The sequence below is a fragment of the Polypterus senegalus genome, chromosome 5 (assembly GCF_016835505.1).
Source record: "Polypterus senegalus isolate Bchr_013 chromosome 5, ASM1683550v1, whole genome shotgun sequence".
Lineage (NCBI taxonomy): Eukaryota > Metazoa > Chordata > Cladistia > Polypteriformes > Polypteridae > Polypterus > Polypterus senegalus.
In genome coordinates this window covers 80,142,282-80,169,818 of record NC_053158.1, presented here as the reverse complement: position 1 = coordinate 80,169,818, position 27,537 = coordinate 80,142,282, and the positions used below count along the sequence as shown (strand labels likewise).

General features: G+C 39.7%; 1 protein-coding gene across 2 annotated transcripts in view; it reads right to left on the bottom strand.

Annotated features, from left to right (window-relative positions):
- The window catches only part of LOC120530400, a 33,278-nt gene extending 10,316 nt beyond the window's left edge, over positions 1–22,962 (bottom strand). The window contains exons 1-4 of one of the 2 annotated variants that reach the window (XM_039754877.1): positions 22,479–22,962; positions 12,911–13,331; positions 7,591–7,652; positions 1,089–1,123 (exon numbers count right to left, since the gene is read on the bottom strand). In XM_039754877.1, the coding sequence (XP_039610811.1) occupies positions 1,089–1,123; positions 7,591–7,652; positions 12,911–13,317 (504 nt within the window). In that variant the 5' untranslated portion in view covers positions 13,318–13,331; positions 22,479–22,962. Of the gene's footprint in view, positions 1–1,088; positions 1,124–7,590; positions 7,653–12,910; positions 13,332–20,820; positions 20,917–22,478 lie in introns of those variants that run through there. The other variant, XM_039754876.1, reaches the window with a different exon arrangement.
- Positions 22,963–27,537: the final 4,575 nt, after the last annotated feature.

Below are 27,537 nucleotides of genomic sequence, written 5' to 3'. Positions count from 1 at the left end.
GTACTCTACCCAAAAGTATTAATTTTCTATCTCTTACTTACTCCATGGTTATTTGTACTGGTTGGAGAGAAAAACATTTAATCTCATGTTTTCATGTAGAATGCAGATAACAAAGTGTCTGATACAACTGACTTCAATGGGGGCCAGCAAATTTATTAAAAATAAAAAACTAAAATATCACATGATACAATTATTCAGACCCATTGATATGATACTTGAAATGTGACTCTGGTGCATCCAGTTCGATTGATCATCTTAAGTTGACCTGTGGCCAATTCAACTGATTGCATATGATTAGGAAAGGCACACACCTGTAATATATAAAGTCCCACAGTTGAATTTAGAAACCAAGCCATCGCGGTTGAAGAAACTTAAGAGCTTAAGGACAGGACTTTGTTGTGGCACTTATCAGGGGAAGGCTACATAAACATTTCTGCATATTGAAGGCTCCTAAGAGCACAGTAAATTTTTTAAATGGAAGAACTTTGGAACAACTACAACTCTTCCTACAGCTGGCCACTAAACTGTGCAATAGGGGAGAAGGTCCTATAGGGGAGAAACCCTACAGTCATTCTAACCCTAACCCCACCCCTAATGGGAGAAATTTCCTGAAGGACAGCAATTACTACAACATTCCAGCAATATGGGGTTTATGGCACTAAAGACACCTCTTCTCAATAAAAAAAACGGCCAGAGTCGCGTGGGAAGAGGACAAAGCTTCCTGAGGAGGAGTGATGGTGGTGCCAAGATGAAGAAAGTGCTAAGTGCTTGTTGCACTGAGTTTGGGACTGTGTTGTGGCTGGAGGGATTACGGGGAAGACGTGCCCTCCAGCTAAAGAAAGAAATAAATAGTTTTGTTTATTTTACCCATGCCTCCCGTGTCCAATCTGAGTCGGGTCGGGCGTTATATAGCGCCTTTCTTAGAAATTATTTTAGCACAAATTTGCAACATAACAAAATATGAAAAAAGTGAAGGCCACCAAACTGAAGGCACTGTATTTTTAAACATGACACTATTTTCAGCATCTTAATGAAGATTTGTCAAATATTTTTAAAATGAGGAAAATTTAAGAAAAAAAAGGTCTTACCAAATATAGATATTCATCATGTTCAAAATGTGTCTCTGTAAAAATAAATGCAAAGTAACATTAATGATTATAGCATTTAAAAATGTATATTTACCTTACTATGACACAGAAATGAAAATTCAGCAAGACAGTCTTCTATAGCCACTCACAATTATTATACAATATATAATCTTCAACATAGTACTTTATAAATTAACTACAGATTGTACAGTTCAAGTTCAATTTCTGGTTTAATTCATTCAACACAATACCTAAAGAATACTTTATTTATGTTAAAGGTGGGTAAAAAAGAAGAAAAACTGTTCAAAGTTCAAAACTGCGAAGACATTACTCAATTTTGAGCATACAGTATATTTCTTTATCACTGAAAACTGTCATCACTGTTCACCGTCATATCCCTATTTCCCTGCATAAAATAAGGAATGAAAGAAGGCAAACCTCCTGAATTATTCTGAGCATTTGGAACACATGGATTCAAAAAATATTAATTTTCCATCAATTCTTTAGTATTTTACTACCTGTCAACTCTAAACTTCCAGTATAGCAGGGGGTCACCTTAATAATTATTTAAAACAAAGTCCCTAGCCTTTATTACATTTAGGGGTCACTTGTTTAATTAAATACAAAAGGTATCTTTTAATGACTAGAATTTAACAAGCTTAGTTTCTATAATATCATTGCTGTTACTTCAATATTCACATCCACTCTTCAAATTTATCCCTGGATGTTCTAAGAAGAATCCCAAAGTTAGGGTTACTCAGAAACAGTAGAAACAGTATGAGACATAGTTAAATATCAGAAGCATCCTCAATGCAATAAAAATAAAAAGCCATATTTCACACAGTATGCAAAAAATATAGTAATTAGCAATTAAGATATGGTAGTCTGGGATTATGAGCTCAGAATGCTACGATTAAAAATAAATAAGCACCAACAGGAAGTGCTACCTCCATTTACAGCAAAACAATACTAAGAAATATTTTTAGCATCGCCGTTCATTTATCCATTTTTAGGTACACACCAGGAACCAGCTATTAATATGAGATACAGTGATCCCTCTCTATATCGTGCTTCGACTTTTGCGGCTTCACTCCATCGCGGATTTTAAATGTAAGCATATCTAAATATATATCACAGATTTTTTGCTGGTTCGCGGATTTCTGGGGACAATGGGTCTTTTAATTTATGGTACATGCTTCCTCAGTTTGTTTGCCCAGCTGATTTCATACAAGGGACACTATTGGCGGATGGCTGAGAAGCTACCCAATCAGAGCACGTATTACGTATTAAATAAAACTCCTCAATAATATAAGATATGCTTCCCGCGGTGCTTCGCACACTTCAAAGCTCTAACAGCCCGTATTGATTTTTGATTGTTTGCTTTTCTCTGTCTCTCTCACTCTCTCTGACATTCTCTGCTCCTGATGGAGGGGGTGTGAGCAGAGGGGCTGTTTGCACAGAGGCTGTTTGCTTAGAAGATACGGATGCGCCTGTAAAAAATGCTGAAAGACTACCTTCACATTGATCCATTCATTGGGGCCGCTTTATCGCGGTGCTTCCCATACTTAAAAGCCCAACAGCCCTATTGATTTTTGCTTGTTTACTTTTCTCTCTCTCTCTGCCATTCTCTGCTCCTGACGCGCGCACTCCTTTGCAGAGAAGATACTGTATGTTTGCATTCTTTTAATTGTGAGAAAGAACTGTCATCTCTGTCTTGTCATGGAGCACAGTTTAAACTTTTGACTAAAGGGTGTTATTTCATGTCTAGAGGGCTCTAATAATGTTAAAAAACATATTTAGAAGGTCATAAACAGGTTTTCTATGCTCTAATTGTGAAAATATTAGATTTATAAATAAAGAATCCTACCTCGTGGAAATTCATTTATCTGTCTGGAGCGGATTAACCGTGATAAATGAGGGCTTACTGTATAACTGTGCGGAGAATATTTATAAACAGTGTGGGAGAGTTTCTAAGAGCTTAAAATATATAAAAATAACCATACAAACATATGGTTTCTACTTTGCAGATTTTCACCTATCGCGGGGGGATCTGGAACGCAACCCCCGCGATCGAGGAGGGATTACTGTATTAGTATACTGGAGAGAGCAGTTAGAAATACACCCATGTTCACTCATACTAGGATAATTTAAACAAACAATTCAAACTGACAACTTACGTTTGGACAATGGGAATCCCACCACTTTTTTTCCTCTGTGCTATCTATAATTTGAGACATAGTAGTCCTTTAAGTGAATTAAAAATTCTTTTACACTCACAGAAACACTTGCAAACTGACCATCAATTACATCAGTTTGAAGGTTGGCCTTTTTCCACTTCACCAAATGACTTGCAGACTATGGGGTTGGAAATCAGCAATTAGACTTTCACTGCTATTTTTAGCATCTACATCTAGCTCTCTGGAGAATCATGATGTTTGTACAGTTAATCGACAAGATCCTGAATAAGAAATTACTGATTTTAGGATATTATGATTGTCACCTTCTAGGAAGAAATATTTTAATTAGGTGTTAGTGTTAGGTGTTAGTGCTTATCAGGTTTACATACAAACAACAAAGTCAAGTTTCAAATCTACATACAGTAAGTGAATCCAGATGAAGTCATCTCTGTTTCATTAGAATTAATTTTTAACAGATTCTTAGTTATTTCGTATTATTTTAAAATGTTAATAGAGCTAAAAAGGGCTAAAATAAGCATATGATGTAAGAAAGAAGTCAAGGCCGCCTGTGTTGCATGCAGTTCAATTAATCAAACATCTTGCCAAAAAATAAGGACAGAAGATGTTGGTAAAATTCAGTTTTGTAGATTTGCCCACCAAACACTGCATAGATATGTAGTCTGCATTACTAAGAATTTAAGATTTGATGACAACAGACTATTCAAATAATGTGCATATAAAATGCAAATAGATTAATTAAGCTGAGTACTATGATATGAATAATACCAGTTCATAAACAAAAATAAAGCATAAAAGACTTGTTGCGAGTGCCCCATCTAGTGGTGTTATAAAATCGACTACTCTGCAAAGTACTATACAGAATTTCTTCAATAGAAATGACATTTTAATTCAGCATGCAGTGACTGTGCTGTTCTTTTCATGTTAAGTACTATCACAAAATACTTAAAACAATATATTGAATCCATAAAGGCAGACATAAATAAAGTTCTATTTGTAGATTAAAATGGTAAAGATAAGAAGTTACAAAATACTGTCATTGATTAAATGTAAGATGTGGGTGGTAAGAATTGTACAGTAACATTAATTTGAAGAATGTATCCAATAGTAACAATAAGATCACTAGGTATATCATTTATCTTTAACAAATGTTTTAATACCCTTGGAGTATTATTTTGTTCAGTTAATGTTCTTATATCTTATATCGTATATCTTGACCATGAATCTGGTGACCAAATCTTTATTCATGCAAAGATATCCGAGGATTTATTGACATTTCCTAATTCTGTCTACATGAGGTGCTTTGGACTTGAAACATTTTGAACAAGTAAATAGTGCTATTCTGTGGAAGGTGCCAAAAATTACTGGGTTATAGAGGTATTGCTACATGCAATTCACATCCAGTCTGTAAAGAAAAAAATGTTTTTGTATTCTTGGTGACAAATTGAGTTTATTTAAGTTGGGATATGTATGATCTTGCCTACTCTACTATATTTTATTTTCTTGGACAGAATATATAGGAGCATTTTTAGCTTGAAGAGTATTCAGTTTGTGAACATAAACATTGTATCTTTAGTGTATGCAGTTTCATTATTTTGATTGATCTCATCAGACTGTGACATTTAACACTCAATGAAGAAGTTCAAGTTCAAAGTTCACGATCAAAGTTTAATGTCATATGCACAGTAAGAAAATACGATCCCCTGTACAATTAAATTCTTTCTTTGCTGTCCACAACCAATGCCAAAACCAATGTATAAAGATAAATATAAATAATAAGTAGCAGATAGATAAATAAGTAACAAAGGTAGCATAAATTATAAAAACAGAACAGGAGTATAAAGTGTAATTGTGCAGGTAGGTGTGTGATGGACAAGTCAAATACAGTTGTGTGAGGTAGACAGAATGAGGTGAACCATGGTTATAAACTCCAGTCAGTTATTTAGGAGTCTAATGGCCTTGGGAAAGAAAGAGTTCTTTAGCCTGAAAGTCCTGCATTTCATACTTCTATACCTCCTGCCTGAGGGTAGAAGTGTAAACAGTTTGTGTTGGGGGTGGTTGGGGTCCCTAAGGATTGAGGCAGTTCTCCTTCGGACTCTGCAGTTGTAGATGCTCTGCAGAGAGGGCAGTGGGGTCCTGGTGATCTTCTCAGCAGTCTTTACCACTCTCTACAGGCGTTTGTGGTCCATAGCAGTAATGTTGCCGTACCCCACGGTGATGCAGCTGGTCAAGATGCTCTCAACAATGCAGCTGTAAAAGTTGCCGAGGATCTTAATCAACATACCAAACTTCCCCAGCCTCCTCAGAAAGTACAGCTGTTGCTGATCCCTCTTGACCAGCTGTGTGATGTTAACTGTCTAAGTGAGGTCCTCACTGATGTAGACGCCAAGGTATTTAATGCTGCTTACCCTCTCCACTTCAAGCCCTCGGATGAACAGTGGCCAGTGAGGTCTCCTCTCCTTCCTCATGTCCACTATCATCTCCTTCGTCTTGTCTGTGTTGAGGGTAAGGTTGTTTTTCTTCACACCATGAAGCCAGACTGTCCACCTCCCTCCTGTAGACCGCCTCATCCCCACCAGTGATGTGTCCTATCATTGCGGTGTCGTATGTGAACTTTAGGATGATGTTATTTTTGTGGGAGGCAACACAGTCGTCGGTGAACAGGGTGTAATGATGGGGCTGAGAACACATCCCTGTTGGGTGCCTGTGTTTGTGATAATGGTGGCTGAAATCCTATTACCAATCCTGACAGACTGGGGCCTGCCAGTCAGAAAGTCTAGGAGCCAGTCACAGAGGGTGGGGTGCAGGCCAAGTGCAGACAGTTTATGGGTGAGTTTATGGGGCATAAACTTTCCTAAACAAAGAGTGGCTTTATTCTGGTAGATAAGGAGATTGCATACACTTGAAGCAAAGGAGTTCAATGGCCTCAAGGTAGAGGCAGTGAGTTGACAGGATTCCGAGTCTGACCAGTATAATAGGTCATGAATTAAGTTCTTAGATTAAGCTTTTAAGTTACAGATCCACCTACAATTCCACTCTCACTTATATTCTCAAGCACTAAAAGAATTCACAAGTGCAAGTAACTAAAATGAGGTTCCTTCAAAAGTTTTACATGCTCACTTTAAATAAAGGCATGAGTAGCACCAACGCATCGAACTAGCGGACCTGATTGGGTATAGTTGAGCACAGTAGATGGGTTATAAGAGTCACCTGGCTTGGAAATGCCTTGAAATTCTCAAAGAAGAGTTGGAAACAGGTACTGAGGATGGAGTGGTTTGGACTGTTCAGTGAATAGGCATCTTAATCCTCATCAAAAAAACAAACAATTAAAAGTGAGTTAACACCAAAGAGGAGCACATTAGCACAGAATGTTGCACTAAGGCCATGAAGAACTTCAACCCCAGTTTAACTCCTGACACATTTGCCTTCTATGTGGAATTTGTATGATCTCATAGATTTCCATTAGGGATTCATATTTGCTATACAACCCAAGTACATTCTGGTGAATTCTGATGAAAAGGATTAGTTTCAAGTTTAGACTGGTACTAGACTCAAGTTCCTTTTCAATACTGATCCAGAAAAAAAAGCTTCAGAAAATTAATGGATGGATACACGTATCTTATTAAACCTTTGCCTTTCTCCATTGGAAAATTAATGGATGGATACACGTATCTTATTATACCTTTGCCTTTCTCCAAACTTTAATATAAATGGGTCTGTAAAGTGGATAGATTGTTACCTTTATTAGTTTTTCTTGATTTTCAGTGGCATTAGCCATGTGCATTAACAAGCAAAAATTGAATACATGAATTGGAATTCACTTTAATGCTAGCAGTAAACTTGGTGTAGTAGGTCAAGCTACTCCAACCTCAAAAATAATTGCCAAGATTTAAAAAATAATTGATTTCTAATTCATAAATTACACTATTTCAGGGTTATGAAAATGAAAAGATCACAAAATGAAAATAAACTATAAGCAACACTGTAAAATTCATTAACAAAAACTGAAATTGAAACACTGACAGAATATAGCTGATGTTTAATCAAATAATTTAATATAATATAATACATTGTACTTTGTAATACTGAAAGAGAGACATTTAATGAACATACAGTAGGTATCTTTATTATGCATAAAAACACATGTCAGATAACAAAAAATTGGAATGTCAAAATGGAAACCAAACGGAATTTCATAAATACAAACATAAATGTCTGACCCTTCTGGTATGAGCCTGGGATGGCTATTTTCAATATTATTATCAAGAAGTAAAACCAAATAAAAGAATCAATTTAATAACTTTTACCTGATTGATGTCCATCCTCAGCTTCTTTAATTCCTACATCCTGATACAGCTCTTCCTCAGTGCTAAAGAATAAAAAAATACACTTAAGAAAGGTAATTTAAATATTTACCAAATCCACTATAAAATCACAGTGTGCAGTGTGCATTTTCTATAATGTTAGTACACCTTAATATGCCATGTGTTCCATTTCCAAAAAGGCTTTGCTAACCTTAATAATGCTAATGCAAGCCTCAATGTACACTGCCAGCAAATAATAATAATAATAATAATAACAATAATAATAATTGCATTTATATAGCTCTTTTCTCACTACTCAAAGAATTTTACATAGACAAAAGGAGAAAACCTCTTCAGCTAACATCAATGTGCAGCACCCACTGGGATGATGCAATGGCAGCCATTATTGTGTCAATATGCTTACCACACATAAGCTACTAAGTGCTCAAAGGATAAGAAACAGCAAAATAAAGATGAGATTATAAGGGCCAGAAAGACCAGGGGCCTCATGTATAAATGGTGCGTACACACAAAAATGTTGCGTGCGAACTTTTCCACATTCAAATCACAATGTATAAAACCTAAATTTGGCATAAAGCCACACACATTTTCACTGTAGTTCATACCCTGGTGTACGCAAGTTCTCTGCTCGGTTTTGCAAACTGCTACTGTTCCAGTGTGGTTTCCCTTTCTTTTTTAGATCCACATCCCTGACACGGCTTTATAAACACACTGAAATTAACTGCATACTGTTTATTAGTTTAATGCATCTGATTGTAATTAACCTGTAGCAATATAATGGTCCACAGAATGGTCACGCTATTCTAAATACCATAGCTGCTTTAGCAATGTTACTCTCACTGCATCTTTTTCTTCTTTCAGCCGCTCCCGTTAGGGGTTGCCACAGCGGATCATCTTTTTCCATATTACTCTCACTGCACCACTCGGAGTATTTATATCACTGTATCTGAGTGGGGAATCACAGCTCTACAGCAGCTGACTGGAAAGAGAATTATCGGTATACAGCATCTAGCACACGCTGCCTCAGCCATGCTGTCTATTGAACTGCTCTCATACGGCAAACACTTCAGAGCCTTTCCTTGCAGTTCAGAAACTGATTCATCCCAAGAACTATAAACACACTCAATCAATCCATCAAGTGCTCCTTGTAGAACTTTTTGTACTTATAAGTACAATTACCTTACTGTAAACTTGCGATGTAGTTATATTATTGCACAACCTGAGCCATGTTATAAAGCACGTATTTACATATGATGACAATATCATTTTTAAGATGAAATGCAGCAAAATATGTTTATTATATTATACAGATAAAACTTTAATTTAATTTAAATAATCTATATTATTAATAATTAAACATTTGAGGACACGGTGCCGCACCGCTAGCAAGGAGCTGGCGCTCCGTTCACCAATTGTTCCTGCCTCATGCTGTATGCTTGCTGGGACTGGCATGACCATGGTTGGATAGATGGATGGAATAATTAAACATGTACTATGAAAATATTTCAATGTTCCTTAAAAGTTTTAAAGAATCGGCGTTCTAAGCTTACAGATGGCTTAACGTCTATTACAGAGCTGATTGTGTGGCAATTGGTTACTTGGAGAAAGAAAAGTAAGGACAGGAATTGGAGGTTAGTACGTTTGAAAGAGACAGTACTGCTGCAATAAATTACCGTATATGCTCCAATAAATGCCGGTCTCTAATAAGCGCCAGGCTTCAGAGGGGACACGGCCAAATAGTAGCCGGTCTCTAAAAGTAGCCGGGTCTTTGACATTTGCCAACTAGCGTACATTATAAGCGTCTGTATCTTTGCGTGTGTAATACATGTGCATGTCAGCACGTTGCATATATAAGAAATACGGATATACTGGTTTCTAAAACTACTTCATTTTCGTGCCGGGTTGACCAAAATACAGACAAACCTGGAAGAAGAGGAAGACGATAGTGAACTGAACAACAACGAAGCCATCACTGCAGATTCGGAGAACGAATAGCAGCGAAAGGTACAGAAAGACATCGCCATTCATCTTTAACAGTCTTATGCAGCATATGAAATTCAAATAAAGTAGCTGTTTGTAATATTAGCCGATATTTTTGTGTACCTACATGTACCGACACGCGCAAAAAAATATTGCGTTCTGAAGGTTTTTGTTAATAGCAGCCGGTCTCTATTAAGCGCCGGGAGCCGAGGCTAGTTTTCCAAATAAACGCAGGGGGACACTATTGGAGCATATACGGTATTTTATCGAAGGTCACATACGGCACAGCAAGCATCTTGAAATTTAGAGATTAAAGTTGACATTTCGTGCTTTTTTCCCCACTGTGTGCCTATTTTTTTTCCTCTGTTCCCTAATACGCTTCCATATGACACTCAGACGGTGGGCTTCGACTCGCCTTTTCATGCCAACTCTTAGAATTCTTTTTTATTTCAGGCACTGTGTGACTTTGTGAACTTCAGCTTTCGAGTTTCTCTGACACTCTATGTCACTCGATCAACTTCCTTTTGTTGTTTATATCACTGTTTAAACCAACAAATAGTAAGTTTTTCTTTGCCTCCACTTGGTATTCTCTGAAATTCTTCTGTTTCCTCCCGTGCTTTTGCCATTGCCTTTTCACAGAACGCTCAACTTAAGGGCTATTTATATTGATCTGCATATTCAAAGAGGCGTGGTTCTAGGAGGAGACGGGGCGGGACAGCAGGTGCGTGCACGTGCGTTACTTTTCACGCTGACCGGGATTTATGGAGCAGAAGAACGTGGAAGATGGAGTTCGCACAGATTTATGTATCTGGATTTTTTTGTGCGCAAGCACATTTCCACTTTTGTGCTTATGCCATGTTATAGTGTGAATTCTACGCATGCCGTTAAGCATGAGGCCCCAGGAAATTGGGAAACACCCTACTCTTTTCGAAAGATGCCCAGGCACCTTTATTTACCATTTAGAGTTAGGACCTCAGTTTTACAACACATCTGAAGAATAGCACACGTTTTTATAGCACAGTGTTCTGGGGCATTGGGATCCATATATAGATCACTGTGTAAGTGCCCGGTGAGTCGCCTCACCAACACTTACTCCAGTAGCAATAAAAGCTTTTCCTGGTTGGTCTCCCATTCAAATACCGTCTGAGCTCAAACATGCTTAGCTTCAAGTGGATTACCTTTCTGAATTGCAGGTGGTGTAGGTGCTGGCAAAGACTACATGGTTTCCAGTCTTACACTTAGTGCTTAATTCTCCATTTGTACATGTGACACTTTTTTCCCCAAATGTTTCAGGTTAAGTCTGCAAAAATTATGCCTGTACTCTCTTTAGCTCCCAGTTTAAAAAGATATTAAAGAGTTAAAAGGTCTTTAGGCATGATGTTATATGAAAAATACCTTAAAATATACTTTAATATAAACAAACCTAGCTACAAACAAACTACTCATGTTCTACTATGGTCTTACTGGAATACAACCCCCAAATGAAGTTTCTTTGTTCACTCGTTTGTTTGTCTATCTATCCGTTCATTCTATCTATCCATCAGTTCTATCTATCTGTCTGTCTGTTTAGGTTTCTAGGCGGGAAGCTGAAACAAACTACCAAGCCATGTAGATACAGAAAGCTTGACCAACTTTATCTAGATGAGATAATGAGACAGCTTAGCTATTAGCTAAACAAAGAGCATGATGGACTAAATGGTATCCTCTCATTTGTCCCATTTCTTATGTTCATATATTAAGCATTACTGGTATTACCATATATCCTGATCCTTTTATTACTCCTTCAGGTGTAATACAGGATGTATCACCATTTCTTGATGAATACTATTAAAATGAAAATGTAAACTGCATAAACACCGGGTAACGCTAAGATGCATTGAGAAACTAAAAGCAAGGTGTATTAAATACTCGCGTAATCAACTATTTTTACCTAAACAGCTCAATTTCACTATATCACAAGAAGGAGAGGGTGACACACTGGCGCAAGAGTAAAAGCAAGACGAAAAGGTTTTAGAACTGGTCTACCATCCATTGTAATGGCAATTTTTGATCACAGTCAAATAAAATGGATGAACTGTCTGCTCTTATAGTATGCCACGGCACATACAAGTACTGTGGTGTTTTGCATTGTACAGAGAGCTGTCTTAAAACTGATATACCTGACACTGTTCTAATGTTGGATGGATTTCATCTTATTCAAGTGAGTGTGAAAAAAGACAAGAAGGAGACTGGTCAACTATGTAAATAAGGAATGGTGTAAAAGGGGGCAAATTATAGTTAAAAACTAAAGTTTGTAATTCAGACTTTGAAATTGTGGCTGATGGAATTTATCCACGTTATTTGCCCAGATAGATAAAATATCCTTATTAAAGTCTATATTTCTCCCTCTGGAAATCGGAAATCAGCAGTGGGAATGATTCACTCTATCTCCAACACTTTAAAGATGACTCATTCAAATGTTACAGTTATAATATGTGGTGACTTCATCTATATGAATTTGGTAGTAACTATGACATTTTCTGTCAGTTTGCATATTGTTCCACTTGATGAAACAACAAGCTGGACCTGCTCTATTCAAATGTTAAAGATGCCTTTAAGTGTAAACTACAGGCACCTATGTGTGCGATCTGATCACGACCTGATTCATCTTATTCCCAGCTACAAATCGATTTTTAGATGGAAACATGTTATCATCAATAAAGTGAGGAAGTGAAGCCTGTACGCTGAAATGACTCTTAAGGGCTGCTTCTAAATAACAGACTGAGAAATGATATGCAAATATGATGTGACAGCCCTCCAAAGTGTGATTGAAGGGAATAAGCGCTAGCTGTTCTACCAGATGCTCATTTAGGAAAACACAATTTACCTGTTAAGCTATATAAAATAAAATAAAATAAAAAAGACGCATACATACACAAAACACATATCATTAGACATTTTGGGTTTAAAAACAAAGCAGAAAATGGAAAAAAATCAGATTTAGGTTTCTTACACTTATTTAAAGACATTTGACACCATAAATTAAGATGATCACTACACAGTATGTATAATAAACATGCTGTGCTTGTTCGGAGAATGGAGTACTAGTCTTTAAACATAGTATGGACATGCTGACTGGATTAGAAATGAATTGATAACAAGATCAAATATCTATCCAGCAATTTTCATAGATTTCAAATACTGAACAGTTCAGTATCTCCAAGTTAAAACTATAATAACATCCACATTACACACATATAAATGTACAAAAAGAGCCGCTTAGAATCTTGGTATATTGGACACAGGATGACAAAAGACTTAAGCAAACATTACTTTTTAATACCTGTTCATTAATTGATGATCACTGCCAGATTCTGTGCAATTGTTTACATCAGATTTCTGAGGAATATGTTTAACAGTCTTTAAATGGAGGCCTTCTCCTTCACCACTAAATACAGTGTTTTGAGTTTCACCCAAGAGCACTGATTTTTTTTCCTTCTTTGGTGTCAGCCAATCAGTGCTAATGATTTCTGTGATGTTGGTACTTGGCTCCCTAGAAGTCTGATGAGCTGTCAATGAAACTGTATGAGAACCTGTAGAACTATTTTTCATTGTGAGTGCACAAAAATATCTTCCGAGAAGTGTCAGGACAGATGCCAGTGCAAACAAATTCAAGCCAGTATGAATAAAATCCAGAATAAAGCATCCAGCAGTGTAAAATTGATGAAAAATCTCCGAAGCATATTCCATTGTATTATTTGCACCTAGAAGAAAAGACAAGATAAAATAAAACTCTTTTAAATATCACAAAACATGAGAAAGAATTAAATTCCCAGTTACAATGTAGTACCTTTCCAAGTCATTTCTGTATATGATACTGTTGTAATTTGACAAATTATATTACTGTTCTTGCAAAAATTTTCTACAAGAAACTTTTTTTTATTTTTATTGAATTTATTAAGAGCATGTGACGTTCCATACAATCAAGTCAAACTTAACAAAACTAAATTGAATTCAGCCCCCACCCATGAGAAAGAGAGGAAGGCAAACAGCCAGAATAAAACTTTAAGAGTAGTAAATAAGGAAAGAAGTCCTTCTCCCTAATATAAATGTTTATTCTAAAATGTTATTGATTAGATCCTGCCAGGTTTTAAAATAGTTTGGAACAGATCCTCTAAATGAGAATTTGATTTTTTCCAGTTTCAAATACAGTAGTATGTAACATCAGTTACCCACTGACTTGAAAGATGTGGGCTAGGATTCTTCCAGTTGAGAAGATAAGTCTATGTGCTAATAGTGAAGTAAAGGCAATTACAGTTTTTTTGTCCTCCTCCACTTTAAGCCCAATTGGGACAACACCAAACACAGCTATTAATGGATTAGGAGTGATTGTGACACCAAGGCTGTCTGACAGGCATTTAAAATCTTTTGTCCAGAATGATGTTAACTTGGTACACTCCCAAAACACGTGGCCTAGTGAAGCTGGAGCTCAACTGTAACGTTAGCAGGTTGGATCTTAGCTAAATAACTGAATGCTTTGTGCATATGGAGCTACAGTGAATTTTGTGCATGGCTTGCCTTCCACTCCTTTTCTGAAATGTGTGTGAGATCATTTTCCGACTGTACTCTGGGATCTTTAAAAGGAAGGGACTTCAAAATGATTTTAAATATCATAGAAATGCTTTAAGATTGATCAATATTTCTTCTGGAATAGGAATAGTAGGGAGGTGAAGAAAATTGGGCAGATTTTGTTTAGCAAAGTTTCTAATTTGGAGATAGTGGAAAAATTGTGTTGAAGCTAAATTTGGAGAGTAATTGTTCGTAGGATGCAAAGACATTATATATATACAAATCTCTAAATGATTTAATCCCATGTGGTTTCCAAACATTAAAAACTGTGTAAGTTTGAGAGGGTGGAAAAAGGTGGTTATCATGCACAGGTGCCACAGATAACATACAGTGCATCTGGAAAGTATTCGTAGCGCATCACTTTTTCCACATTTTGTTATGTCACAGCCTTATTCCTAAATTAATTAAATTCATTTTTTTCCTCAGAATTCTGCACACAACACCCCATAATGACAACGCGAAAAAAGTTTACTTGAGGTTTTTGCAAATTTATTAAAAATAAAAAAATTGAAAAGCACATGTACATAAGTATTCACAGCCTTGGCCATGAAGTTCAAAATTGAGCTCAGGTGCATCCTGTTTCCCCTGATCATCCTTGAGATGTTTCTGCAGCTTAATTGGAGTCCACCAGTGGTAAATTCAGTTGATTGGACATGATTTGAAAGGCACACACCTGTTTATATAAGGTCTCACAGTTGACAGTTCATGTCAGAACACAAACCAAGCATGAAGTCAAAGGAATTGTCTGTAGACCTCAGAGACAGGTTTGTCTCGAGGCACAAATCTGGGGAAGGTTACAGAAAAAATTCTGCTGCTTTGAAGGTCCCAATGAGCACAGTGGCCTCCATCATTCGTAAGTGGAAGAAGTTCGAAACCACCAGGACTCTTTCTAGAGCTGGCCGGCCATCTAAACTGAGCGATCGGGGGAGAAGGGCCTTAGTCAGGGAGGTGACCAAGAACCTGATGATCACTCTGTCAGAGCTCCACAGGTCCTCTGTGGAGAGAGGAGAACCTTCCAGAAGGACAACCATCTCTGCAGCAATCCACCAATCAGGCCTGTATGGTACAGTGGCCAGACGGAAGCCAATCCTTAGTAAAAGGCACATGGCAGCCCGCCTGGAGTTTGCCAAAAGGCATCTGAAGGACTCTCAGACAATGAGAAACAAAATTTTCTGGTCTGATGAGACAAAGATTGAACTCTTTGGTGTGAATGCCAGGCGTCGCGTTTGGAGGAAACCAGGCACCGCTCATCACCAGGCCAAGAACATGAAGCATGGTGGTGGCAGCATCCTGCTGTAGGGATGTTTTTCAGTGGCAGGAACTGGGAGACTAGTCAGGATAAAGTGAAAGATGACTGCAGCAATGTACAGAGACATCGTGGATGAAAAACTGCTCCAGAGCACTCTTTATCTCAGACTGGGGCGACGATTCATCTTTCAGCAGGACAACGACCCTAAGCATACAGCCAAGATATCAAAGGAGTGGCTTCAGGACAACTCTGTGAGTGGCCCAGCCAGAGCCCAGACTTGAATCTGATTGAACATCTCTGGAGAGATCTTAAAATGGCTGTGCACTGACGCTTCCCATCCAACCTGTTGGAGCTTGAGAGATGCTGCAAAGAGGAATAGGCGAAACTGGCCAAGGATAGGTGTGCCAAGGTTCATATTCAAAAAGACTTGAGGCTGTAATTGCTGCCAAATGTGCGTCAACAAAGTATTGAGCAAAGGGTGTGAATACTTATGTACATGTGATTTCTCAGTTTTTTTATTTTTAATAAATTTGCAAAAACCTCAAGTAAATGTTTTTCATGTTGTCATTATGGGGGGCTGTGTGTAGAATTCTGAGGAAAAAAATTAATTTAGTCCATTTTGGAATAAGGCTGTAACATAACAAAATGTGGAAAAAGTGATGCACTGTGAATACTTTCCGGATGCAATGTATTCTCTAACTTGAAGTGCTTCCTACATTGGTTCCATATTCTGATTGAATGAAAGACAACTGAGTTGTTAGTATATTGATGATATCTTGTATTTACTTGTGTACAAAGCAAGGAATATAAAGAAGTACTGTAGGGATTCACTTCTATTGCAGACCAAGCTAGTGTGTGTGCATCTATTTGTTTCAATGTCCAGTTTATTATAGCTTCTATATTTGCCACCTAGTAATAGAACTGAAAATTAGGTCTTTGTAGGGTCGCTCTTTAGATATGTGGATGTTTTGAATTCTAAACAAATGAGGTCATGATTGAATATAATTTCTTAAAATAGATTTATTGATGTATATTGGAATGTTTCAAAATAAAAAGAAAAGCTTAGGAAGGATAATCATCTTAACAATGTTAATTCTTCCAGCTAAAGTGAGATGCAGGGTTGACCATATATGCAAGTCTTGCTTAATTTTTTCCATACAGACGGCGAAATTTTGTTGATAAAGAGCTTTATGGTTTACTTGTGATGTTTACCCCTAGGTATTTAAACTGATCTGTATACCAATCCAGAAGCTTCAGTTTGTATAAACAACATTATTTCAGACAACTTCAAACTAAAACATGGTACTAGACAAGGATGCCCCTTGTCACCACAGCTATTTGAAAATTGCCATTGAGCCTTTGGCTGCTCCCTTTCAAAATGCATCAAAGATAAAGTGGATTTTCAGAGAAGGACTTGAACAGAAAATATCACTACAGTATATGCAGATGATATGGTACTGTATATATCAGACCTACAAAATTCTGTGCCTGCAGCCCTAACTTCACTAGCAGAATTTCAACAGATATCTGCACTCAAAATTAATTTGATCAAAAGTGTGCTTTTTACAGTGAATTCTTTAGCAAACAGCATTAGATTGGACACCTTCCCTTTAATCACTGCAGATCAGTTTAAATACCTAGGGGTAGACATTACAAGTAAATAAATTTTGATGTCTGCTTAGAAAAACTTAAATAAGACGTGCATAGATGGTCTACCCTCCATCTTACTTTAGCAGGGAGAAATAATGCTATCAAGGTGAATATCCTCCCTAAGCTTCTGTTTCTATTTCAAAACATCCCCATATACACTGCAAAAAACTTTTCAGTTGTAGTATTTTATTAGACAGTAACACGATCTGCTTCCCTTGAGGCATAAACTAAGCTTCACCTGCTGCACTGCTGTAATCTCTAAATCAGGTTTACCTAACCTCACATCTATTTAGTCTATAACGTATTCAAACTTTTTTTTTTTTACATAATTAACAAATATTATTTAGCATACTTTGGATCAGCTATGGGATGGTCCACTATTTAGTGCTTGCTGCTTGGATCCAGAATCCTGGATTCAAATCCTACACCCAGATGTTGTCTGTGACGAGTCTGCATGTTCCCCTCATGTCTGCATGGGTTTTCCTCTAAATCCATTAGGTTGACTGCTGACTCTAAATTAGCCTTGTGTTAGTCTGCGTGTGAGTAACTTGCGGAACGGACTGCCAATCCTAGGTAGGTTCTGACCCCATCAGCCCTGAATTTGATTAAATGAGATTAAGACTTTTTCTTTTTGGATTAGTTGCATTGCTTAAGAAACTCTAAATTAAGATTTCTACAAACAATCCATTCACATAAATATCAAATAACTTACAGTAAAGAGCAAGAGACACATAATTGCATGCTTATATTGTTTAAAAAACTAATTCCTACATATTTGATGCTTTAAAACCTTAAAACTGATAAAATACAGTGGTAAGTGACATCTACAGTATCAAACAAAATAGAAACAGCATTTTCCTGTCCATTATTTCACATTAGGCTTTTACAAAATAGTATATATATCATCTCTTTAATTTGATCTCTTAAAACATTTGCCTGCTCAATGCTCTCTGCCCATGTTAATGAAGTACACAATTTGGGTAGGAAGCCTAAGCTTCTGCCAGAAAAAGCTGTCTTCCCTCCTAGTGTTTGGCACACTTGCCCCATTTACTACATGAACCACAGATGCCAATTAAGCATATGTCATCTAAATTCACAAATACTTGCAGTTTTACTGGAAAAAGTATTATTTCCTCAAAACTAGCTTTTTACTGCAAGGCACCGCTACTTTTCCCCTTAACATTTTAAACAGCATTTTCCTTTTATAAATTATTTTTGTTCATGTAATTTTCAACTATTTACAAAGAATTTGTTTATAAAAAAAAAAAAACATTTATTTTCAGCAAAGTTCTTATTACTCTGAAAATAAAATGCAGCACCTCCAAATATGAAGGCACGTTTCTTTTCCAAGAATTTTTTGTAGCTGAATAAAGTGCAGCTGCCCTATGTGGAGGACTCTGGATAGCAAAGGTACCTGATCATGAAACAAGGTAAAGGAAATCATTATATTGATTGATCTATACTAATAAAAGGCCCTCACTGACTCACTCATCACTAACTCTCCAACTTCCCGTGTAGGTAGAAGGCTGAAATTTGGCAGGCTCATTCCTTACAGGTTACTTACAAAAGTTAAGCAGGTTTCATTTTGAAATTCTACGCATAACAGTCATAACTGAATCCTACTTACGTACATATATACGTCCATAGCCTGTAGCTCAGTTGCCGTGTAAGGCGGCGTTGCGTCCCCCATCCCCACACCTCCCACATAATTGGCTGCCTGCCCATATAAGGCCGTCCGTCGCTCCGGTCTTTTCATTCCCTTCCTTGCTTCGCCACGGTATTCATGTCTCCCTGCTGATAACTGCAGCCTTTTTATTTAATCCACGGCTTCTCGCTGATAACTGCAGCCTTTTATTTAATCCACGGCTGCTGTTTTATTGTGCTGATAACTGCAGCCTTTTTTAATCCACGGCTTCTCCGCTGTTTTATTGTTCGTTTATTACACTTATAGTTATTGTGTATGTATTTTAGATTTAGCTTACATTATTCAGGTACCCACTTCTTTTACCATTCCAACCGTAGCCCCATTAACATGTCTATCGAGGTGATCACCATCGATCAAAGAACTGTCACTTACCGAGTGGTTTCCTTGCCCGGAGATGGCACCTACCTTTTCCATTCTCTTTGTTACATATTGCACATCCATATCAGGCTCACTCTTGATATCCGGAGCAACATTGTGTCTTATGTATTAAATGACTGGGACAGGTTCAAGGTGTGGACTGATGACGGTACAAGAGATAATTATACTACAAGAGTATTGTAGTATAAGAGTGAAATGCTTAAGTCCTTCACCTGTGCTTCTGCATATGAATTGATGGCTGCCACTGAATTGTTCGGTTGTCACTTTCAAGTGTACCGAAATGGCCAAATATTTTACACCTTTGGAGAACCGCCAGTGCCTCTTAAACATCTTAGATTCACAGGTGACGATTTGAGTAGTGGACACTTTGATGTTTATGAATGTTTCAACTCTCAAAATCTGGATGAGAAGTTATCGATGAAGCCGGTTGTATGCTTACAACACTTGACAGATGCCGAATGTCACTTCAACACAAGTCCTGCAAATACTAACGTCATTGAAACAAACCATGAAACTCAAACCGATTATGACAGCAGCAATCCAAGCTGTTAGAAAACAGTAAAAAGGAGGCGAGTCAGACGTCGTGGTACATTTCCTGAAACAGCTAGACAGAATCAACTTTGTGACGCTGCCGCCAAACACTCGCAGAAAAATCCACAAGTTAATAGACACGCTGTCTCTAAATATTCGCCGGCAAATCCACAAGTTCATAGAGACGTTTTTGCAAAATACTCGCAGAAAAATCCACAATTTAATTGACACGCTGTTGCTAAATACTCACAGGCAAATCCACAACTTAATAGAAACGCTGCCGCTAAGTACTCGCAGGCAATTCCACAAGTTCATAGAGATGCTGCCACTAAATATTCACAGGCAAATCCACAAGTTAATACTGGGAATACCTGTTAAACATCTTAGATTCACAAGTAGCGATTTGGGTAGTGAACACTTCAATGAATGAAACCTGTTATCTTTACAAAGGTTGACAAACACGGAATGTAACTTGAACACAACACGTCCTCCAAATACGAACCTGATTGAAAGAAATAATGATAATCAAATCCTTGATGACAGCAAAACTCATAACAGTGACAAAACAATTACATTGAGAATCATGTTACATTATTTTTAAAATGTTTCCTTTTCTTTTTCATAACTTCTTTAACACACTACTTCTCCGTGCGAAGCGTGGGTATTTTGCTAGTTGATCAATAAATCAACAGCAATACTAGGCACTATAATAGACAGTGTTGATGAAGTAAGAAGTAACTCCTAAGACAAAGCACTGAACCAGTCAGTCCAGGACCCCAGGCTCACATTAGATTATAAGTCTTGCATAGTAGTTAAATCAATGACATTATTGATGGAGCAGCTGAAATGTTCCTAAACAAGTTAGCTGGGATAACTTTCTGATGGTATAAGAACACTGACAATTAAGGAGGACCCTAGAGTTGAATTGCTCCTCTAGATAAGAAGGTTTCAAATGATATGGTTTGAAAATATAACATGAATGTCTCTTAGATAATCAGCACCAACAAAGTAACAGGCACATTTTATAGGAAGGAGACTCTGAATATACTTCAGGGATTATAGTTCTCTGTTGCAGGAGAAGGACAGTTCTGATAAATTTGATTTGACTTACACATTATATCATCACTGCAGCCTGCAATGAGACTAGAAGTCATCCTGTGCATTCATTCCTCCTCTGGTACAAACAAACATTGCACTAATTGCCATAATGAAGCTACCAGCCTGAAACTGAAACATGACAATTAGAAGCTTTATTTTATCAGGGTCTGGAAGATGAATACATACTGCAATATGGATGTAGCAAGGCGGCGAGATATCCTACAAAAATGCTCTGCAAGGGACCTGGAACTTAAAAGAAAATTTGTTTCCCAGCACAACAATGATCCAAAACATAAACATAAAAATAGTCATCACATTTGACAGAGACACTCTTAGAAAGGAAAAATCTCTTCAGATGTGCAAAGGTTTCTGGGATATATTCTGCAATGCATGTAAAACAGAAATTTAGCTGGATGTCAGATTGTAACAAATCCATATATTGCATTGCATCTTTGGTGTTTTTTTATGCTATATTATATTTTTAAAAATACATTTTAATAACATTGAAGCCTTACATCTCCAGCTGACTCTTGGAACAAATCTGGCCTTGTCGCTGCAAGTGTAGAGTTTGGAGGTCTTCCTCCAACCCTCCTTATTTTGCAAGAATCAGGTTAGCCAGTCATTTGTACAGGTGTATATTAGCAGGAGGATACAGTATTATAAAAGGATTAGATTGATTCATTTCTCGTTTTTGTCTTCTTTTCCTGATAAACTAAATTGACCTTCTGTCCAAACCAAGTTTTTACCCTGGACTTCATAAAGTCAGGACAAGCGATTCTTAGTTTATGTTACTTTACCGAATGGACAGTTGGACAAAAAGTTTACTGAGCCTGTAAATTAATGTGCGGTCTACATTGAACTGAGAAATGGAAGGTTGTTTAACTAGAATTTGAACATAATAAGCAGATGTCAGGTTAACATGCTCCTTTATTTTGCTCTTTCAGTTTCAAGACGGGGAAATTTAGTGAATAAGCATTATCAAATATTGGCCATGTGGAACCTCACACTGATGTATGTTAATATTTCAAAAGAATTTACAAAAAAAAAAAACAACTCTGTAAAAGTTTTTTTTACAGCAAATCTTTAATGATATGAATAATTCCAATTAAAAAATGAAATACAAATACATGTGCAGGCGTGTTTTGTAAATGTTATAAACAAATAATATTAAAAGTTTAAAATAAAGTAATGTGATTCAATGTTTTAAAATAGTTTAGTTTTTTTTAGCATTTTTCAAAGTAATATATTGAGACAATTTTAAACTGTGTAACTTTTTTTCACTTATTGACATTATATCCCTATCATATTCTTGTGCATCTGCATCTATATTATCTATTACAGTACTTATATTATTACTCTAATGAACAGTTTGTTGAGCTACTCAGGCTTACATTTCATTGCACATGTATAATTGTGTGCGTAACGAATAAAATGAATCTTCCATCTTGAATCTTGTTATGCATCTTCTTAAGACATGCATTTACTGCACTTATGAATATGGAATTTACCATAAGTAATGATCAGTACCTTCCTGAGATACTTTCGGCTTCTTTTCAATTAATATCTTCAGGCTGAGAATGTCAGAAGGTTTTTGCTGAAGGGGTTGCACATTTCTAACAAATCTTACTAAGATTCTTATAGTTACAGCTGTTGTCTATTTAATATCCCTACCTTCGTAAAAGTTGTGTCCGCTGCGTTAAGCCTGCCCACCGCTCAAGTTGTGTTTACGGCCGCGAGAGCAGACGAGTCGCGATTGTTCACTTTGACTCTGCCGTTTGTTGATCTTCTTTCACCGCAGGCAGCGGCCGTGTTCCAACGGTTATTTCCAGACATTCGAAACCTTTTGCAATTAATATATTTCTGATGACCACCCTTCTCAAACTTGTGGCCGACTGCAAGAACTAGTATGTTAATTCCAAGCTGTTTTCATGTGGTGTCAGCCATGACATTAAAAAAGTGAAAGTAAAACGCATCTTCCTCCAAAGGAATACAGTACGTGCGAGCCACTTACGTTAGCACGTTGAGAGATTGTTGGTGCACTTTTGCTTTTTACCCTTGCACTGCCGCATATCCATTTTCAAGCCAACTTAATACTATGACTCCGGAGTTTGGAGAATCCCGGCAAGCAGCTAATTCAAAGCAGGAATTAGCTCAGGACGGGAGGACGACAGTCTATTAGAGGGGGTACACAAAACAAGGCACAATCTTCCTGGCCAGTTTGCGCCACCTTTTTTTTTTTAAGACCATATTTACATAGTCGGTGGATCCTATTGTTTAGCCTTGCAGTGCTGTTCTATAGTAAATGTGTGTGTATATATATATATATATATATATATATATATATATATATATACACATATATACTGTATTGTAGCGACCCGTGGAGGAGTCTTTTAAGATTTCGAGCGAACTCTGCCGTGCACCTCTCGAAGCTGTCGGCTAGCGGCTTGCCAGCGTCATGCACGCAACTGCACCCAGCTCTTTAAGAAAGAGAACACTCGTGCCCCATACACCGCACGACTCGAGTGTCTCGGTAGTTTGCTTAGATAACATCTTAGCAAATAAACAGCTCTGTCCTGTTGTATCTTTTATTACAGAAGATAGTCAGAAACAAAAGCTCAACATTATTGCGCTTGCCAAGGTCAAGCAAGACACATTTCAATAAATTGGTACTTTTACAAAATAAATAACCCCGGACGGCGATAACCCAAACCCACCCAACCAATTAAATACAAACACACCATTATTTACAACACAAATGACAATACGTAAATTCCGACATACAATAAGCTTTTTATAAATTACCCATAATTTCCCGACACAGCCCCTCCTAAGAGGGTTAGTGTCCCCACAACCCTACTCATCACAGATAAAATCACGTAAATGTCCTGGCCGTGGACAAGTCCTGTCACTGTCTGACTCGGTGCCGGGGTGGAGGTTGGAGAACCGCTTATATTTTCGAGTTGTTGTTGCTCTGGGGCCAGTGGGTGGTATGGTGCTAAACGGTCCTTGTGCAGCACCACCCGCCTGCCTCGCCCAGGCATTCGGACTCGAAAACTACCTCCGATATTTTGTCCAATATTTCTCCGGTCCTTGCCAATGGTGGGCTAGTTTTGGGGACAATCCCGTTTCCGTTGGGGCAAAATACCCACACTTTGTCCCCTGGCTTCAGCGTATGAGCCCGCGAGTCATAAGCCCGTTTTGGCGTGCTCCAGCTCCCTCCAGGGCCTCCCTGGCCAGTCGATGAACGGTGTCCAGCCGCTCTTTTAGCCGTCTAAAATAATCCATTTCGGGCCCACCAATAATCTCAGGCTCAGGGGTGAGCCAAACACTAAATCCACCGGCGTCGCGAGTTCCCTTCCAAACATCAGCCCGCTGGCGTGCATTGGCTCGACTCCTGCACTGCTGTCCGATATGCCCATAGGACCAAAGGCAATGTTGGTCCCAGTCCCGCTGGTGTTGACTGGTCAGAATTGCCAGTTGAGTGGCCAGGGTGCATTAAATCGCCGACCAATCCATCACTTTGTGGGTGAAGGGGTGGTCGGGTCTTTTCACCCCAGTCGCTGACACACCTCCTGAACAAACGGCTCTCAAAGTTCCGCCCTGATCGCTGTGGAGCTCGTCCGAACTCCAAATCGAGTGAACATTTCATCCACGAGTTTTGGGCAGCTGTGGGGCACTCTGATCCGAACTGCATACGCCTCTGGCCATTTGGTAAAGTAGTCCATTGCTACCAAAGCGTAGCGATTTCCGGCTTCCGTTACAGGAAAAGGACCCAGTATGTCCACGCCAATTCTCTCCATGGGTGCCCGACCAGGTATCGTTGCAATGGCGCGTGAGAACGTTGACCAGGTCCTTTTTGTGCAGTGCAGACGTCACAGCAGTGGACGTGTAGCTCTGCGTCTTGCCGACACCCGGGCCAATAAAACCGCTGCCGTAGTCGGCGCACTGTCTTAGCGTTCCCGTAATGTCCGGATCCAGCCGCTCCGTGGACCCATCGGAGGACCTCGCGCGCAAAGCCTGGGGAACCAGTAGTTGTAGCCGGTCAATTCCTCCCGGTGCGTGCCACCGCCTGTAGATTACGCCATCGTGCAACTCCAAGTTGCCCAACTGAGAGTGGAGTATTTTGAGTTCAGGCCCCTGTGACGACACGGTTTGCCAGTCGGGACGTTCTTGTGTCTCCAACCAGCCCTTTACCTTTTCTAGTGCTTGATCGTTCGCCTGTAACTGCCTCAATTGGTCAATAGTGTACGGCTCCCCTACTCCAACAGTGTCATCTATCCTTGCGGATGCGGACGATGGCCCCAGCCCCCTTTCTTCCTGTCGGCGGCAATATCGACATTCATTGCTGAGGCATGGACGCCTGGAGAGGGCATCAGCGTTGGCATGCTGCCGTCCCGGTCGGTGCTGTATCTCAAAGTCATATTCTTGTAGAATCTCCATCCACCTTGCCACCTGGCCCTCTGGTTGCCTGAAATTCAACATCCAGGTGAGGCTAGCATGGTCAGTCCGCAGTGTGAACCTAGTGCCCAATAGGTAGGGCCGAAAGTGCCGTCCCGCTAGGATCACTGCCAACAGTTCCCGCCGAGTGACACAGTAATTCCTCTCCGGTCGACTGAGGCTGCAGCTGTAATAAGCTATCACTCTTTCTCCAGCCTCCCCCTTCTGTGAGAGCACGGCCCCAATCCCCACATTGCTAGCGTCAGTGTCCACCACAAAAGGTTGGTTGGGGTCAGGGTACGCCAGGACCGGCGCTGACGAGGGCAGCCTTTAACTGTTGGAAGGCGGCTGTGCAATCCTCCGTCCACCCAAACTGTTGGCCCTTACTCGTTAGTCGGTGCAGGTCGCAAAGTTTTTTACGAATCTTCGGTAGTAGGAGGCTAAACCCAAAAAGCTCCGCAGTTCAGTGATATTGGCTGGTGGGGCCAGTTGCTCACGGCAGTCACCTTCGCGGGTCTGTAGCCACCCCACTCGCTGATTACGTGCCCTAGAAACAGTCTGTCGGGCGAGAAGATTGCATTTCTCAGGGTTTAACCGCAACCCGGCGCTACGAATGGCGGTCAGGACCTCCCTTAAATTGTGCACCGCCTGGTCAAAGTCTCTGGCATGAATCAGCAGGTCATCTAAATAGACCACACAACGGGTTCGGGGAATGTCTTTTAGGACCCGCTCCATTAGTCTTTCAAACGTGGCCGGCGCATTACAAAGTCCAAACGGCATTACCTTAAACTGCCACAGCCCTTGTCCGATGGTGAATGCAGTTTTGGGTCGGTCCTCTGCTGCCAGTTCTACCTGCCAATATCCACTGCGCAAGTCCAAAGTGCTGAACCAACGGGATCCAGCCACATAGTCCAATGCATCATCGATGCGAGGCAATGGGTAAGAGTCTTTTCGAGTGACTGCATTTAATTTACGAAAGTCCACACAAGGCGCCAACCCCGTTTTCTTCCGCACCATGACCATGGGTGCGGCCCAGGACTGTCAGAAGGCTCAATGATGTCGTTGGTTACCATCTCGCGAATCAATTCTTCGGCAGCTTGGCGTTTTGCAAGAGGCAATCTGTGGGGGCGCAACCGAATGGGGGCGGCGTGGCCAGTGTCAATGTGGTGTTTGACAGGACAAAGTCGTTCAATACTTTCTGGAGTTGCTCCTGCTGTGGCGTGCTCAGCTGTTCAGCAATACTCTCCTGGGGGTCCTCTTCAGTCCCTGCATCTTCCGACAACGGTCGGGAGCCGGTGAGCCGTGGTGTCCAGGCAAATCCAAGCTAACAGCCCTTCCAGGATGATTCCAGCCCGATTGGGCGACACAGTCTCATTACCTACGCGGAGGATGGCCCTGGACACATCAACACATGCTCCCCAGTGGGCCAGCAAGTCTATTCCATGAGCCAGAATTCGTGGCTGGTCTGGCTCGTCCCTACTACTACAGTCAATAGTTTCTTTCCGGCATTTTTGTCCGCTCACCCGTAACGTCGCGCAGTTCGATGTTAGAAGGAGTCCAGTCTTTTGGAAGAGGACCAGCTGTTTCGGCAACACTCCTCTCTGTAATAGACAAATAGTGGACACTAAGGCACTGCATCTCCGTCTATAATGCAGTCTAGGTACAGTCCACCTGAAAACCCACAGCGCCCACTTTAGGGCAGCATTGCGGACTGGGCTTTTTGGTCCCTTTCTACCACTCGCTCAACTGCTCTCGTTAGCCATGATTGACGTAGACATGTAGTACCTCTTCAGCCCGTGCCTCCCGTAGTGCCTCACTCAAATGTTGGGCGACAGCAGACAGACATGCTGACGGAGCCTTGGTGTAAGGCCCGCAGGAGCATGAACACTGAGTTCTTCCCTTGCTGCTGTCGATAGGGTAACCTTTCCGTATAGACCCTGATGTCAGCTGCAAATGCTCCCACACTCTCACCTTCACGCCGATGTCGGTTTGTCAGCTCCTCCCTGTTGTGTTCGCTGAGGTTCTCTGTCCAAAACGACGGGTGAGAGCATCGGTGAGGGCCTGAAGATCATCCTCAGGCGGCAGGTCGATGAGTACCTGAAGTACCCTCCAAGGCAAGGGCCAAGTGTGTTGCAGCTTCCTCGCAGCTCCAACCATTGTGAAGAGCAGCCAGATCCACTTGTGCAAGGTATAGGGCGCCAACCCGCTGTATCGTGGCAGCAGCGGGTGACCGTGTGGGAGGACCGGCCGACTGGTGATTTGGGGTGTCTGCGGCAGCTACAGGTTCATT